The sequence below is a fragment of the Muscardinus avellanarius genome (genome assembly GCF_963383645.1).
Source record: "Muscardinus avellanarius genome assembly, chromosome: 10".
NCBI classification, from domain to species: Eukaryota; Metazoa; Chordata; class Mammalia; order Rodentia; family Gliridae; genus Muscardinus; species Muscardinus avellanarius.
The window spans coordinates 19,170,480-19,187,578 of NC_137796.1; the positions used below are offsets into that span (position 1 = coordinate 19,170,480).

Here is a 17,099-nt window from a genome sequence, read left to right on the forward strand (position 1 = left end):
AGCGTGCGCCACCACGCCCAGCTCCCTGCCCTATTTTTTTTTTTTTTTTTGGTGGTACTGGGGTTCCTGAAAGCCCTTCCACCTGCGGGCTACACTCCCAGACCTATTTTATATTTTTGAAACAGGGTCTCTTATGCCAGCGCGGCTGGCTTCAAACCTTCGCGATCCTCCTGTCTCCGCCTCCCAAGCGCAGGGATTACAACCGTGCGCCACCACGCCCGACTCCCTGCCCTATTTTTTATTCTTTATTTTGAAACCAGGTCTCACTGAGTTGCAAAGGGCCTCACTAAGTAGCTGAGGCTGTCCGCGAACCGCAATCCTCCAGGTCTCAGCCTCCCAAATGCTGGGATTACAAGCGTGCACCACCACGCCCGGCTTCTGTCTATCTTTTTAATAAACTTATTTAAATCTTCAGCAAGAGTCTGAGCTAACGTGTTTTTACCCTTAGCTCAGGACAAGAACCCGCGGTTTTTCTGCTTTTTGGGTTTTGTTGTGGTTTGAGGGAAATTGTGTCTGGGACCCTAACAGGGGTCCCCGGGAACAGTTTCCCCACAACCATAACATTCCCCCACCGTAACATATTTGGTGCCCAACATCTTGGGGCAACGTGGGGCACGTGGCTCAGTATAAAAAAAAGGCCGGCCCACATGTATCCCTTTGGTGTATTCGCTCGAATCGCCTCCACCCATGCCATTTCTGAATGGCATGGGGCTTTAACTGTCTTCTGTATTTCTATCTTTTTTTTTTTTTTTTTGGTGGTACTGGGGTTCCTGGAAGCCCTTCTACCTCCGGGCTACACTCCCAGACCTATTTTTACATTTTTTAAATTTGGAAACAGGGTCTCCTAAACCAGCCCACGGGGCTGGCTTCGAACCTGTGCGATCCTCCTGTCTCTGCCTCCCAAGTGCGGGGATTACAAGCGTGCGCCACCACGCCCGGCTGTATTTCTATCTTTTTAATAAACTTCTTTAAATCTTAAAAAAAAAATAAAAAAGCTTAGGGATGCCTGAATAGAGTTTGCTCAAAGAGATAATCGTTAAGGGATTTATCAGTCTGTTTTTTTGTTGCTAATAACACAATACTATAGACTGGGTACTGTTTGGAAAGGAAAGTTTGAGTCATGGTTCAGAATGTGCATGGTCAAATGCACAAGGTCAAGAAGCCTGGACCTTGCACATCCTGATATGGGGGTGGTGATGGGCTTCCTGCTTCAAGTCTGGAGGTGGCACGGGACACCACGTGGCGAGACAGAGGGAGGGAGTGTGGGTATGCGCAGGCACCCACGCATCTGTTCTCTCTCCCCCTCCCCTAAATCACCAGGATTCAATCATGGCGGCTCCACCCTAATGAATTTATCTAATCCTAATCACCTCACAAAGGCCTCAACCCTAAATGCCATAGTCAGGTTAAATTTCTGCTAAATTAAATTTCTGTTGAGGTTTTTTTTGGTCTGTGTGTGTGTGGTACTAGAGATGGTACCCAGGGGCTTTCTACCTTCGGCCTACATTCCCAGATCTATTTTATATTTTATTTGGAAACAGGGTCTCTCTAAGTTGTTGAGAGCCTCACTAAGTAGCTGAGGCTGTCTTTGGACTTGTGGGATCCTCCTGTCTCAGCCTCCCAAGTGTGGGTATTACAAGCATGTACCACCACACCAGGCTTGCTGAATTAAATTTCTGCCCACTTAATATCACAATAGGGATTAAATGCTAGCATGAGTTTCACAGAGATAAGCCATATCCAAATCATAGCAGAGAAGAAATAGGAACCCTCAGTGAAAAGCCTGGCCCAGGGCAAATTGGCATTCTTGTGATCTCAATACTTGGGGGGCTGAGACAAGAGAATCACAGGTTCAAGGCCAGCCTCAGTAATTTAGTGAGGACCTCTGCAAGAAGGGCTGGGAGTGTAGCTCAGAGGTAAAATTCCCAGAGGATTCAATTCCCAGTACCAAATAAAATAATATAAAAAAGGCTTGGGAGCTGGGTGTGGTGGCGCACGCTTGTAATCCCAGTGCTTGGGAGGCTGAGACAGGAGGATCACGCAGGTTCAAAGCCAGCCTCAGCTACTTAGTGAGGCTCTCAGCAACTTAGTGAGACCCTGTTTCCAAATAAAGTATAAAATAGTCCTGGGAGTATAGCTCAGAGGTAGAGAAGCCCATGGGTTCTACCCCCAGCAACACACACACACACACACACACACACACACACACACACACACGGTTTAGGAATGTAGCTCAGAGGTAGAATGCCCTGGAGTTCAATTTCTAATACAAAAAAAAAAAAAAAAAAAAAAAGGAAGAACTGGACTAACCTGGGAGCTGTGCTAGCAGGCCACAGGGTGAGTCCTGGTTGTTTCCTGTAGGCATTGGGGTGAATCAGGCCCCAGCACTGCCAAAAAACAAAAAAAGTTAAAATGCTAAATTTTATGTTATGTATATATTTACCAAACCTCCACAGAAGGTGGGGGATGGTGGCTCACACCTATAATTCCAGTACTTGGGAGGCTGAATCAGGAGGACCGCAGGTTCAAAGCCAACCTCAGCAACTCAGTGAGGCTCACATCAACCTAGTGAGGCCCTGTTTCCAAGTAAAAAATAAGATAGTTCTGGGGGTGTAATTCATAGGTAGAATGCTGGCCGGGCGTGGTGGCACACGCTTGTAATCCCCGAATTGGGAGGCGGAGACAGGAGGATCGCGCTGGTTCGGAGCCAGCCTTGCTGGCTTAAGAGACCCTGTTTCCAAATAAAAAACTATAAAAAATAGGTCTGGGAGTGTAGCCCAGAGGTAGAAGGGCTTCCAGGAACCCCAGTACCACCAAAAAGAACCCAAAACAAAACAAAACAAAGGTAGAATGCTCCTGGGTTCAATCACCAGACCACAATAAGTAAATAAATAAAGCCGGGCATGATGGTATATACCTATAGTCCCAGCTACTGATAAGACTGAGGCAGGAGGATCACTGAAACACACACAAACACACACACACACACACACACGCACACACACACGCGCGCACACACACAGCAAGACAAAAACAGGGGCAGGCTGGGATATTCTCAGACTGGGTTGCAAGAGAGGCTGGAGAGTGAGGAGCATGGGTGCTAAAGAGATGGACAGTGAATGAGAGCGCGGCTGTTCTGTTCTGATGACCTGGGGATGCACTTAAGGCAGGGAGGAAACAAGCCCAGCGGCCTGCAGCCCAGGCAACTTTGCTGCGGCTCGAGGATCCAGTGTGGCCTCACAGTGCACCCTGGGAAGGAGCAGGCAGTAACCTGTTCCTACAAGAGTTCAAACTGAGACAACATCCACTTCACCCAGTGTGTGTGTGTGTGTGTGTGTGTGTGTGTGTGTGTGTGTGTTTGTGTAGTACTGAGGATTGAACCCAGAGGATTCTACCTCTGATTTACACTCCCCTGCCCTATTTTTTTTATTCTTTATTTTGAAACAGGGTCTCACTGAGTTGCAAAGGGCCTCACTACGTAGCTGAGGCTGTCCGTGAACCCCGATCCTTCTGTCTCGGCCTCCCAAATGCTGGGATTATAAGCGTGTGCCACCACGCCTGGCTTTTTTTTAACAGAAGGGGTCTTGCTGCATTGCTGAGGCTGTCCTAAAACCCGTGATCCTTCTGTTTCAGTCTTCCAAGTACTGAGATCACAGGCATGCGCCATGACACCTGGCTCACTCAACCATTTTACAGGTGGAGAAACTGTGGGTTCAAGTCAACACACATCTTTATTGAGGACCATACCTAGGTGCAGGCTTTGGGGGAGCCCTGGGGGAGATGAGTGTGGGTGGGGGAGAAGATCCCAAGTTCTCAGTTTTGCTCCATGTTGCAACCTGCCTAGGGCTTCAAGGCCAGTGTGATCAGGGCCTTGGCTGAGCAGGATGAATGGTAAATGACAAGTGGGATGTAATGACAGGCAGTGGCAGTTTGCATGGACTTCTCATTAGGAGGGGCTACAAGGAGATCTTGAAGGATAGGGAGACCTGGAGAAGGGGTTGTCAGGAGGCTGGGAGAGCTGGGCACAGTGCAGCGATGAGAACACCTGGCTTGACCTGAGGCAGACAGTGAGATTAGGGGGTATGATGGGATGTCAGGCTGGACAAGGTGGTGCAGGGCTTGGCCAACAGAATAAAGCTCCTGTGTCTAAAGCTGTGGTCTGGAGGCCATAGGGAGCTCCCAGATTGGGCGGGCGGGACTCTGTTCCCCAGATGCGCCCATGGCCAGTCTCCCTGAGGCCCGGGTGATGGGACCAGCCCTTCCTCCTGCATCATGGCTTCTGCTTCTCAGGTCTCTGGGGCTGGTGCAGCCTCCTCCAGAAGGCCATCCTCTTCTCCTTGAGCTTCACACCCACTCGGGTGGTGAAGTCCAGCTGCAGATACTTTTCATCCTTGTCGTAGCGCGGCCAGTAGGGAAGCTTCCCGTCATTGGGGTTCCTGCCCCAGAGGAGGAAGGAGAGACGGTTCTTCTCCCTCCCTTTATCCTGCTTTTTCCTCTCACCCCTTTCTCATTTACCTTCCCCTTGGGAGCTGGGGTCCAAGAGAACTATGGAAATGATGCTTAGATCTTTTCTTTCTTTTCTTTTTTCTTCTTCTTCTTTTTTTTTTTTTTTTTTTTTTTTGGTGGTACTGGGGTTCCTGGAAACCCTCCAGTGTACACTCCCAGTACCTATTTTTATACTTTTTTTTTTTGGTGGTACTGGGTTCCTGGAAGCCCTTCTACCTCCGGGCTACACTCCCAGATCTATTTTATATTTTTGAAACAGGGTCTCTTACGCCAGTGCGGCTGGCTTCGAACCTGCGCGATCCTCCTGTCTCTGCCTCCCAAGTGCGGGGATTACAAGCGTGCGCCACCACGCCCGGCCTTATTTTTATACTTTTTTATTTGGAAACAGGGTCTCTTAAGCCAGCGCGGCTGGCTTTGAAACTGCGCCATCCTCCTGTCTCCACCTCCCAAGCACAGGGATTACAAGCATGTGCCACCACACCCGGCTTTCTTTCTTTCTTTTTTTTAAACTGGGAATTGAACCCAGAGGTGTTCTATCTCCAAGAGTTGCAGAGGGCCCCACTAAGGTGCTAAGGCTGGTCATGAATCTTCAATCCTGTCTCAGCCCTCCTTGTACTGGGTTTACAAGCATGCACCACCACGCCTGGCTTTGACAAAAATTTTTTTTTAAAAGTACAGAGTGGGGAGCGGCATGTGTGAGGATTAGAGGTATTGGAAGATCTGGGCTTTGGGGGAAATACAAGTACAGGGTTAGGTAAAAACAGGGTTGTGTGTGAAGATGTACAAACCGGAGGAGCGATTCTGAAGGTCCTTTCGTGTCAGGTTAAGGGGCTGGGATTTTTCTGGAGCCACCGGGAAGCCACAAAGGGTTTGAAATCGGTGAGTGACATGGTCAGATGCTATGGGGAAAAGACCTTTCTAGTTTCATAGGAGAATGGAGGAGAGAATGTGATAGGAAAACAGTCAGGAGGTGGCCAAAGCTCAGTTCAGTTGTCAGCTCCACCTGAAGCTCCTCGCCCTCCCAGGCTGGGCTGGACACCGCCCATAGGCTCTTACAATGAGGCTCAGCTCTCACTGGGCCTGACTGGAATTTTATTTTCATATGGTGCGCTGAAGGAGGATGGAATGCATATTTGGGACATTCTTGGTCTCCAGCTCCCAGGACTGGGTCTGGGCACACAAAGGGAGCATCAATGAATGCTGGTTGACTGCTTGGGTGGATGAAGAGTGCGTGGTCAAGCTGGGCGTGGTGGCGCACGCTTGTAATCCCAGCATTTGGGAGACTGACACAGGAGGATCATGGTTCGAGGACAGCCTCAGCTGCTTAATGAGGCCCTTTGCAACTCAGTGAGACCCTGTTTCAAAATAAAGATTAAAACATAGGGCTGGGGGTATAGCTCGGAGGTAGAATGCCCCTGGGTTCCATCCCTGGTACTGCAAAAAAAAAAAAAAAAAAAAAAAAAAAAAGAAAGAAGAAGGAGGAGGAGGAGGAGGAAGAAAGAAAGAGAAAGAAAGAAAGAGAAAGAGTGTGGGTCATGAGGCAGAGGGGGACACATCCTAGAGACATTTAGGATCTTGTGACTGACCAGGAGAAAGTGAGTGGAAAGGGGCCCTCTGCTCCTGCTGACTGGGCAGTTCTTGGAGGACATGTAGGGGCAGCTCTCCAAAGCAGCCAGCCTTCAGGTCTAGCGCAGTCAGGATGTGCCAGGGGTCAGACTCACCCTGTGCGGGCAAAGTTGGCCCAGTATTTCATCATCCGGAGACTGAGTGCCTTCTCTTCACCTGTGGACCATACTGGGGGAAGAACAGGACGTGGCATTTCAGACAGAGTAGGGGGCGCTGACCTCCCACCCTAGAGAAGGCTTTTTTTGGGGGGAAAGCATCTTAGACTAGGGACTGGGTAGCTCCCTGTGGCCAGCCAATGGAGGGCTGGGTCTACATACACAGGTGGGGAGAACAGACATCCAGTGGGGATGTTGGGCAGGGATTTAGTACCTTTGGAGAAGGGTTTCCCAAAGAGGAACTGGATCTCGTCCCCGTGGTCTGCTCCATCAACGCGATGTTTGACAATTATGCCTGAGGGAGCGTGGTGCTCAAACTCATACAGGTAGACAGGGAAGCCAGCATCTGTGAACAGGGGCACCGAGGAGAGCTGCAGGAAAGGCCCCAGCCCGGGCATCCTATCCATCCCATGTACATCCCCGCCCCCTCATCAAGCTTGGGAAAGAGCTTTGGCATCAGACTCAAGGGGATACATTTGAATCTTGTCTGCACTACTCATTAGCAGTGTGACCCTGGCAAGCCACTCAACCTCTCTGAGTGGCAATTCCTCACCTGCAGAGTGGGGACAATACAACCGAGTTCACAGGATTACGGCAAGAATCGATCGTGGAAAACTTCCTCTTCCATTTTCTTTTCTTTTCTTTTTTTTTTTTTTTTCCTTTGGTGGTACTGGGGGTGGAACCCAGAGGCTTTCTACCTCCCGGCTATACTCCCAGACCTTTTTTATATTTTATTTGGAAACAGGGTCTCACCAAGTTGCTGATAGCCTCACTAAGTAGCTGAGGCTGTCTCCGAACCAGCTCAATCCTCCTGTCTCCGCCTCCCAAGTGCGGGGATTACAAGCGTGTGTGCCACCACGCCCGGCTCTCTTACATTTTCTAAACTTTACTTTCTTAGCTCAGCAGCCCCACCTCTCCAGCCCCACCTCTGACCTCTCAGCCACATGTTCCCAAGCCCCAGTCAGCCTCCGCAGGACTTTTAAGTTGCCTCTAAGCCTGACACCTCAGCCGGGAAGCCTTCCCTGCTGCTATGGCTTTCTCCTCTGGGCCGGGGGAGGTCCTTCCTGTCCTTGTGTGTAAGGAACAGCCCTTCTTTCTGTACAGTTAATAGCTCACTGCCTCCTCTGGGGCACCTTGGAGTCCTGCACCAGCCCAGAAGGGCAGAGAAGGCAGGTGAGCCATTGGTGAGCCCTGTTGGAGAGTGGAGGGGGCCAATGTGGCCACACTCGGGGACCCCCATACCTCGGTGGTAGCGGGCAGTTTGCACCGTAGCGTACACAAAGGTGGCGTCTCCAGCTAGGTCCATTACACGGTTTCGGAGCATCTTCAAGTCGTGCTCATCCGTGTCGCTCAGGTACTCCTTCAGCACGAGTGTAATCTGTTCCTTAGTGATGTTCTAGCGGAGAGGCCATTTCTACCCTGAGGCCTACCGTGCCACCTGGGCCAGAGGTGGCACACCAGTGACTTGTACCCAGCTCCAGCCCCCAGAGGCTTTGGGCTACGGGGGCTTCCCAGAAAGGTCCCTGCCTTGGCTGATTCTTAACACCCAGTTTTGCTCCATGAGAACTACCTCCTGCGACCCTGAGGATGCCTGGGGGTACCTTGCTGATCAGCAGCCATCTGCTCCCATGCCAGATGCTTTCAGGCCTTCCACAGGAAAAACCCGACCCTGGGCAAAGGCCATTGGCAAAGAGCATCTGATAGGTTATGAAAGGGGAGGGGGCCGACTCTGGTCAAACTGAGTGCCCCTGCTGGCTGGGCTTCTCACCATCAGGGAGCTGGAACTCCAGAGCAGCCTGGAGATGCTGTCTTTTCTCATCATGTGCAGGCTTAGTGGGAACTTCATGATCTGCTCACAAGACAGAGACCAGGTGTGGATTAGGCCTGAGGTCTTTCCCATAAAACATTCTCAGACAGAGCACAACCCAGGGAAGGTCCATGACCCTGTCCCACCCTCTTGCTCCCTGTCCATCATTGCCACCTGTTCTAGAGTTGGAGTGAGTTGGGAGGGTCTGTCCTGAGCTACGGCATCTACCCTGACCCAGGAGCAAAGGACAGCCCCAGGATTTGTAGTTGTCTGGAGACTCAGGGATGGAGATGATAACCTATCTAATATATGACCTGAGGACTCAGGCCCCCCAAACCTTGACGAGGCCACTCTTCTTCCCCATCTCTTGCATTATTCCTCATCAGCTCTCCTTGTATAGAGAACGCAGGAGGTTTCCAAACATGTGTACATCTCTAGAGGGGCTAGACATCTGACCTAGTGCCCAGCAACACCCAAGAAGCATCCTCTGCTACCCCACTGTGGTAGGCACCCTTCCCGATCACTTACATAGGGTAAGAGCCAATTGAACTCCTGGCTGTTGACACCTAGTAGGTAGGGCACAGGTGAAACCTGCCCCTTGCTCAGGAGCACTTCAGGGTCATCTGGAAACACCACACCGTCCACCACGGGGCTCAAAAACCATGTAATCTGCAAAGCCAGTCACCCCACCAGTCACCTCACATTTCCTCCCAGTGTCACCATGCCCTTGGGTGCCCAGCTCAGCCAGTCCTCCAGGGGCTGCTCTAGCCCAGGCTTCTTGGTTGGAAAAAAAAAGAAAACTTGGGAATGGCCATGGTGACCCCTGAGAAGGGTAGGTATTGGAAGAGAACAGGTCAGAAAGGCCAGGTTCCTCAGATTTGCATAGCTCACTCCCTCATCTCTTGAAAATCTTTGCAAAATGTCACCTCAGTAAGGGCTGCACTATCCATTCTATTTTAAAATCCTGCTAGGCATGGTGACCCACGCTTGTAATCCCAGCATTTGGGAGGCTGAGACAGGAGGATCGTGGTTTGCAGACAGCCTCAGCTACTTAGTGAGGTCCTTTGCAACTCAGTGAGACTGATTCAAAATAAAGAATAAAAAGTAGGGGTAGGGGTGTAGCTCAGAGGTAGAATACCCCTGAGTTCCATCCGTAGTACCACACACACACAAAAAAAAATCTTGCTAGGCATGGTGGTGCACACCTGTAATCTCAGTACTTGGGAGGCTGAGACAGGAGGATCACAGGTTTGCAGCCAGCTTTGACTATTTAGTCTGCAACTTAGTGAGACTGTTAAAAAAAAAAAATAGGGCTGAGCCAGGCGTGGTGGCGCATACTTGTAATCCCAGCATTCGGGAAGCTGAGCCTGGAGGATCACGGTTTGCAGACAGCCTCAGCTTCTTAGTGAGGCCTTCTGCAACTTAGTGAGACCCTGTTTCAAAATAAAGAATAAAAAAGTAGCGCAGGTGGTGTAGCTCGGAGGTCGAGTGCCCCTGTGTTCCATCCCCAGACCCGCAAAAAAAAAAAAAAAAAAAAAAAAAAAAAAAAAATAGGGCTGGAAGTGTTGCTCAGAGTAAGAATGCTTAGGTTCAATACCCAATACTACACACACACACACACACACACTCACACATCCCATCCCTCTCACCATGCCTGGTCCCCTCATTCTCTCCATTTTTTGCAATTCAGTTATCACTTTTTTTCCTTGATATTGGAGTTTGAACCCAAGGGCATTCTACCTCTGAGCTACACCCCCAGCCCTATTTTTTATTCTTTATTTTTGAAACAGGGTCTCATTAAATTGCAGAGGGCCTCACTAAGTAGCTGAGGCTGGCTGTGGACCCGTGATCCTCCTGTCTCTGCCTCCCAAATACTGGGATTAAAAGTGTGCACCACCACGCCTGGCCTCACTTATCACCTTCTAAGGAAGTAAATAATTTATTTACTTATAGGTTTATTGTCTCTCCCCAATGGAACAGTAGTTCCACCAGGAAGGGATTTTGGTCTGAACAGTTCTTTGAATATCCTGAGTACCTGGTACACAGTAGGTACTCAATAAATACTCAGATTGAGTCAGATGTGGTGGCACATGCCTGTAATCTTGGTACTTGGGAGGCTGAAGCAGGAGGGTTGCAGGTTTAAGGCCAGACTCAGCAAGTTAGCAAGGCCCTCAGCAACCTAGTAAGACCCTGTTTCTAAATAAAAAATAAAATAGGGCTAGGGATATATCTCAGAGGTAGAAGTACCCTGGGTTCAATCGTAGTAACACACACACACACACACACACGGAGTTTAAATACTCAAATTGCAGGATATGGCCTGCTCACTTCCTGAGGTTCTTTTTCGATGTTCATATGGAAAAAATTCTGTGGGGGAGAGGAAGAGATTAGCGTTAAATGAAGTCTCCCCAATGCGCTCCCAAGATAAATGACTGCTGTAGTTTCCAGGCAGTCAGATCAGGTAGAACATCCTACCTACCATCTTCTTGGACACACGCATCACCTGGGCTCCTGTTAGAGTCCTCAGACAGTCTACCATGATCCTCGTGCTGGTGTGGTTACAGCCAGCCAGGTGGGCAACTTTCTGCAGAGAAGAATGGATGCTCGGGGATGCCCCTCTCCTGCCCTCTCCTGCTGAGTCCCGAGAGAGGAGAGATACCCACCTTGGCCACCTTCAAAGGATCGCGAGTGATGAAGGATTTGATTGTTACGGTGCCACTCTGGGAAATGGCCCGATGGAAGAGGTCCCGGGCTAGGGGCGACAGCATCTGTAGGGAGGGGGCAGGGCGCCCATGAGATGCTCAAGTAGAGACACAGCCTGCTTTGGGTACCTGTCTGGCCATTGCCGAGCAGCCTGAGGGTACTCGGGGAGGGCAGGCGGCTGGGAAGGAGCCAGGAGTCCTGGCTAGAGCCATAGACTTAAAGCCAGTGTCTTCCTGCTTCTGGTTAGTGCAGTGAGACCAAGGGTCACAAAGGGATCTGAGATTGTGGGAAGGAATCTTCTGGTATAGGGATGGAGCCTTTCTCTCCTACAGGGTTCAAAATGAGGGTAAAGGAAGGACCCCATGGTTCCTACAGTCCCAGTTACCCGCCTATAGCTCTTCTCTCCATTGCCCAAGTGTAAGAAACTTTATCCAGGGCCCCATCTTGTCTCTTGCATATCTCAGCATTTATGTGCTCCACACCTGCTCTAGCTGATCCCCAGCTGGGTGGTACCCTTACCCCACACCATCCACACAGTCCTAGGGACCTTTCCTGTGTCTTCTGTTTGTCCCCACACCACATCTGGCCCGGGCCTGTCCAGAGGCCTCCTGCACCACTCCACAGCCCCCTCTGCTCTCCATCCTTCCTGCCTCTGTTTTGGAGCCAGCCCCCATTGTCTGCTCCGGGATAAACCCTACTCTCCCTTGTCCACCTCCCATCCTCTCAGTTGGTTTCCAATCTGTGTTCTCACTTCTTTCTAGCTCAGTCCCATACAGCAGACTGGGCTACCTCTCTAAATCCACATCTGATCCAATCAGTTCCCAGCTTTTCTCTAGGCCTAGTTTCTTCATCTGTAGGATGGGGACAAAAACACTTTTTTCTTTTGGACTGTTGAGGGTGTGTGTGTGTGTGTGTGTGTGTGTGTGTGTGTGTGTTACTGGAAATCGAACCCAGAGGCATTCTACCTTCGAGCTACACCCCCAGTCCTATTTTTTTTTTTTTTTTTTTTTTTGGTGGTTCCTGGAAGCTCTTCTACCTCCGGGATACACTCCCACGGGCTACACTCCCAGACCTATTTTTTTTACCTTTTTATGTGGAAACAGGGTCTCTTAAGCCAGCAAGGCTGGCTCCGAACCAGCGCGATCCTCCTGTCTCTGCCTCCCAAGCGCGGGGATTACAAGTGTGCACCACCACACCCGGCCCCCAGTCCTATTTTTTATTTCTTATTTGGAAACATGGTCTTGCTAGGCTGATGAGTCTCACTACTTGCTGAGGCTGTCTTTTAACCCGCGATCCTTCTGTCTCAGCTTCCCAAGTTAAAGAATAACATGTGCCACCACGCCCGGCTTTGTTGAGGGTCTTAAATGAAGGAATACATGTAAGATGCTCAGAAGAGGGTCTAGAACACAGCAAGTGCTCAGATGCTTGAGAATTATTATTACTGTGCTTTGCGAGGCCTGGTGTGGTCCCCGCTCATTTCCCAAGCCTGTGTCCTCCCAGGCCAGCAGTGCCCCAAGGGTCAGGACCAAAGCTAGGTCTTCAACCAGGCCTGTTGACTCCTAGGCCTGTTCTGTGGCTCCAGTCCTGCCCAGAGAGCAGGTAGTGGGCTCTGCTCAGGGAGTAGAGAGGAGGTGGGAAGGCAGGAGGTACTGGGTATCGGACAGTACCAAGTATCCGTCTCAGCACTGCCCCTCTGGGGCTTGGTTTTGTCAACAGCACCATCCCTGAACAAGGTGGCTACCCTGTGCTGTGAGGGATCTGGCGACTGGCACATTCCTGTACCTGCAGATCTGCGCACAAGCCTGTGCAGCAAAGGATGTGTTTGTGGAACAAGCAGGGTGGTGTCTGTGCTGGTGCACGAGGACATGACACTCACCAGTCCCGAGATGCACATGGCTCCGGCAGACTGGCCGAACAAGGTCACGCTGTCTGGGTCTCCGCCGAAGGCCTCGATGTTCTCTTGCACCCAGCGCAGAGCTGCTATCTGGTCCAGCAGCGCCCAGTTTCCACGGGCCTGGCTGTCCTCAGTGCTGGACACGCGGGGTTTACGGTCAGGGTCCCAAATTTCCGCCATCAAGTTGTGAAGGGCTCCTACCCCATACAGCACTGCAGTGCCCTGCCTTTTCTACCTAGACCCAGCTCTGTGACCACACCCCCTTCCTTAGAGTTAGAATCCAGGCCGGGCGTGATGGCGCACGCTTGTAATCCCAGTACTTGGGAGACTAAGACAGGAGGATCGCACAGGTTCGAAGCCAGCCTCAGCTACTTACTGAGGCTCTCAGCAACTTAGTGAGATCCTGTTTCCAATATATATATATATGTCTGGGAGTATAGCCTGGAGGTAGAAAGCCCCTGGGTTCCACCCCCAGTACCACACACACACACACACACACAAAAAAAAAAAAAAAAAAAAAAAAAAAAGAGTTAGAATCCAGTATCAAGCTGGGCATGTTGGCACATGTTTGTAATCCCAGCTCTTGGGAGGGTGAGACAGGAGGATCCCACAGGTTCGAAACCAGCCTCAAGTACCTAGTGAGGCTCTCAGCAACTTAGTGAGACCCTGTTTCCAAATTAAGTATAAAACAGGTCTGGGCCTATAGCCCGGAGGTAGAAAAGCCCCTGGGCTCCACTCCCAGTGCCACACACACACAAAAAGAATCCAGTATCAGCCGGCCCTCCACCCCCCCCCCTCCTGTGCCCGGAGCCCACCTTAGGAAGCCCAGGATGCCGAGCCTGTGCTGCAGAATCACCAGCACCACTTTCTCTCGGGCCGCCAACTCCGAGCCGTCGTAGGTGGTGGCGGCGCCCACGAGGAAGGCGCCTCCTGGGAACCAGACCATCACCTGGCCAAGGAAGGCCGGGGCCTGAGCAGGGCAGGGACATGGAGAGCCGGGGGGCGGGAAGTGGAAGCTGAGGGCTCACCGGCAGCAGAGGGTCCCCCGGCGCGCGCTGGGGCGCGTACACGTTCAGGTACAGGCAGTCCTCACTGAAGCGCAGCCACTGGTACTGCTTCCGCGTGCTTAAGTACATGGAGGTTACCTGCCCCCAAGACTCCTGAAGGCACCTGCGGGCACAGGGGAGGGGAAGAGAGCGGTTTCAATCCAGTGTCTGCGGCGAGGGCACAGAGCCAAAGCAAAACCCAGGCAAGCTCTGTAGTGTGCGGTGTTCCCAGAGGCCTCCGCCAGCCTCGGGGTCCTGTCCTGGGAGGCAGGCGGGCCTCTCCAGAATCCATCCCTCTGCCTTGCGTCTTGCCCTTTACTCTCCCTGGGTTGTGAGTCTGTGAGTCTCTGCTCCTATTAGAGACTGTTAAGGTAAATACTGGGCCCTTTCCTGTCGTATCATGCCTCGGCCTTTCCCCAGTCCTCCTGTCCATCCCTAGGAGCGGTGCTTTCTCTGGGCATCTCTGGTCTGGACACTGCTTGGTCTCTTCACACTCCTCCACCTTGTCCTCACTGTGGCTGGAGGGGTCTACAGAACACAAATCTCACCAGTCACTCCCCCCTTAAGCCTCCCCTAGCTCTCCGTTGCCCTCCAATAAAGTCCAGATTCACCCAAACTGACCCCGGCCCACCTTTCTATCCAGTCAACACTTTTGCGGGCATCCTCGGCTCCAGATACATGCAACCACTTGCCCCCCATCTCCAAGCCCCTGTGCCTCTGTTTGCTCTGCCAAATGCCTTGTGCCCGATCCAGCAAAACTGTACTCATGTTTTGCGTGTATGTGTGCGTGCGTGTGTGTGTGTGTGTGTGTGTGTGTGTGTATGTGTGACTAGGGGTTGAGCCCAGGGGCATTCCACCTCTAAGCTACAGCCCCTTTTTATTTCTTAGTTTAAAACAGGATCTTGCTAGGTTACTGAGAGTCTTACTACATTGCTGAGGCTGTCCTCAAACCTGTGATCTTTCTGTCTCAGCCTCCCAAGTACTGGGCTTAGAGGCATGTGCCACCATGTCTAGCGCAAGCCCCTACTCACGTTTAAAGCCAGCTCAGAAGTGCCATCTCTCTAGTTGGAGTTGTGGTTGGAGTTATTCCAATTGGTAATTTTTCTTCCCAAGTGGCCAAGCATTCTCTGAGGGCAGGGACAGCGGTGGATTCACCTGGTACCCAGCCCGTGTCCTATCCCGTGTGGATCTGTGGAGATGGGCTGTCTGGCCACCTCACCTTTTCCAGCTGCTGGTCCAGCCCTAGGGTGTCTGTTCTTGTAAGGTGGACTCATCTGTTGGGTGTAGGGAACCTTGTCTGTCGTTCCTCCCATCTCTCCTATCCCTCTTCTTCTCTTGTCTTAGCCTGTCCCCAGAGCATCACCTGCCACTCTTTCATCTGTCTTTCCTAAAGCACTTTACCTGCCTTATCCAAAGCTTAGCCCCTCTCACCACCTTCCCCAGCAACTGCTGTGTCCCCCAGGCCAAACTTTTCAGCTGGTTTTCTTCCCCTCTAACCCATCACCTGTCTAGCCAGCAGGCAGCATACCTTTATCACTACCGACTGTGTTTGGTCTTCCTTGCTTGACTTCTTGGCAGCAGCTAATGTTGGTGTTAGGGTGCTGGCCAATGAACCACACCCAGCCTTTCACCCAGGAAAGCCAAAGTGCCTATAGTCAAGAACTGAGATGCCAGGCGTGGTGGCGCACACTTGTGAGCCCAGTACTTGGGAGGCTGAGACAGGAGGATCACAGGTTCATGGCCAGCCTCAGCTTCTTAGTGAGACCCTGCTTAATGAATTAAGGTTATGAATAACCGAGATTGCTGTTCCCATCCCATCACCAAAGCCACTCCTGCCATGACCACCAGTGACCTCTCTCTTACTAAATGCCTGTTGCTGTCTTACTCAACCTGGCAGTGCTCAACATGGCTGATCATGTTCTCCTCCTTTATTTATTTAATTTTTAAATGTTTTGGCACTGGAGTTGCTGAGGCTGGCCTCCAATCTGTGATCCTCCTGTCTCAGTCTCCCAAGTACTGGGATTACAGGTGTGTGCCACATGTCCAGCCTCCCTCTCCTCTTCCTCTTCCTTGTTTTCTTTCTTCTTTTTCTCATGGTGCTATTGACTGAACCCAGAGGAGGCATTCTACTTCCAAACTACAGACCTCCCTTTATTTTAGTTTTTATTTTGAAACAGAGGCTCACTAAATTGCTTAGAGCCTTGCGAAGTGTGATCCTCCTGTCTCCGCCTCCCAAGCACTGGGATTACAGGCATGTGCTACCACGCCTGGCTCTTCCCTCCCTTCTGGAACAGCGTTCTGTCTCTAGGTTTCTGCAATACCTCACTTCCCTGATTTTCCTGACACTTCCTCTGTGGCTTGCTCTCCTCTCCGGGTCTCAGCATGACAGGGCTCAGCCCTCAACCCTGGCTTCTCTATTCTGACTGTTCTCTCCCAAGTTCTCACCAGGCCAGGTTCCACGGGCGCACTGCTGACATTTTCACACTGATGGCCACTTTGCTTCCAGCCCTCTTTCTCCAACCACCTGCTCCACGTCACTTGGACACGCCAAACTCCATATGCCCCAAATGAACTCTTGTTTTGCACAAAGCTCCTCCTATCCCAGCCATCCCCGTTTTGGGAAATGGCACCTCTACTTCCTGAGCTGCTCTGGCCCCAAACTAGTTATCATTCATGGTTCTTCTTCCCTTGTGACTCATATCTAATTCTTTGGTGAATTCCATCAACTTTGCCCTTGAAATAAATGTGGATTCTGACCACTTCCTTTCACATTCACCATAATTCTGCAGGTGGAAGCCCCCATCTCTACAACAACCCCTTCCCTCCCTTAACCACCGTCCCATAGTTTGTTCTAAGCAATCTGTAAATTCTTACACCTGCCACTCTGTGTTCCAAACATCCCATGTTCTGACAGCTTATGGTTAATGTACTAACAACAGACTAATGTTCTTTTTGGGGGGGGGGCTCTGGGGATGGAACCCAGGGGCATTCGACCTACGAGCTACACCCCCGGCCCTATTTTTAATTCTTTATCTTGAAACGGTTTCTCTAAATTGTGGAGGGCCTCTAAGTAACTGAGGCTGTCCGCAAACTGTGATCCTCCAGTCTCAGCCTCCCGAATGCTGGGATTACAAGTGTGCGCCACCACACCTGGCTCAGACTAATGTTCTAACCCAGACTTCTATGCGATGGACACCCTGACCTCTAGACCCGGATCCTCAGAATCTTAGCAATGGTCATTCCAAGTTTTCTCATCTGATACCAGCAAGGTAGGATGTAATAGTCACACAATGTCCAGAATGCCTGGGCTTTCTCCTTGACAGCCAATGTTCAAATGATAACATTCTGTTATTCTAGTAACA

The 17,099-nt window shown here is 50.9% G+C and overlaps 1 protein-coding gene across 1 annotated transcript in view; it reads right to left on the bottom strand.

Moving 5' to 3' along the window:
• Positions 1 to 4,270: 4,270 nt before the first annotated feature.
• CES4A (carboxylesterase 4A) overlaps positions 4,271 to 17,099 on the bottom strand; it is a gene marked incomplete at its 3' end in the record, with an annotated part of 19,649 nt that continues 6,820 nt past the window's right edge. Inside the window, exons 3-15 of the mRNA XM_080703499.1 lie at positions 13,720 to 13,861; positions 13,507 to 13,640; positions 12,674 to 12,827; positions 10,758 to 10,862; positions 10,574 to 10,678; positions 10,423 to 10,461; positions 8,623 to 8,763; positions 8,056 to 8,136; positions 7,889 to 7,984; positions 7,530 to 7,683; positions 6,502 to 6,633; positions 6,228 to 6,300; positions 4,271 to 4,436 (exon numbers count right to left, since the gene is read on the bottom strand). Coding sequence (XP_080559625.1) covers positions 4,271 to 4,436; positions 6,228 to 6,300; positions 6,502 to 6,633; positions 7,530 to 7,683; positions 7,889 to 7,984; positions 8,056 to 8,136; positions 8,623 to 8,763; positions 10,423 to 10,461; positions 10,574 to 10,678; positions 10,758 to 10,862; positions 12,674 to 12,827; positions 13,507 to 13,640; positions 13,720 to 13,861 — 1,522 coding nt within the window. The remainder of the gene's footprint in view (positions 4,437 to 6,227; positions 6,301 to 6,501; positions 6,634 to 7,529; positions 7,684 to 7,888; positions 7,985 to 8,055; positions 8,137 to 8,622; positions 8,764 to 10,422; positions 10,462 to 10,573; positions 10,679 to 10,757; positions 10,863 to 12,673; positions 12,828 to 13,506; positions 13,641 to 13,719; positions 13,862 to 17,099) is intronic.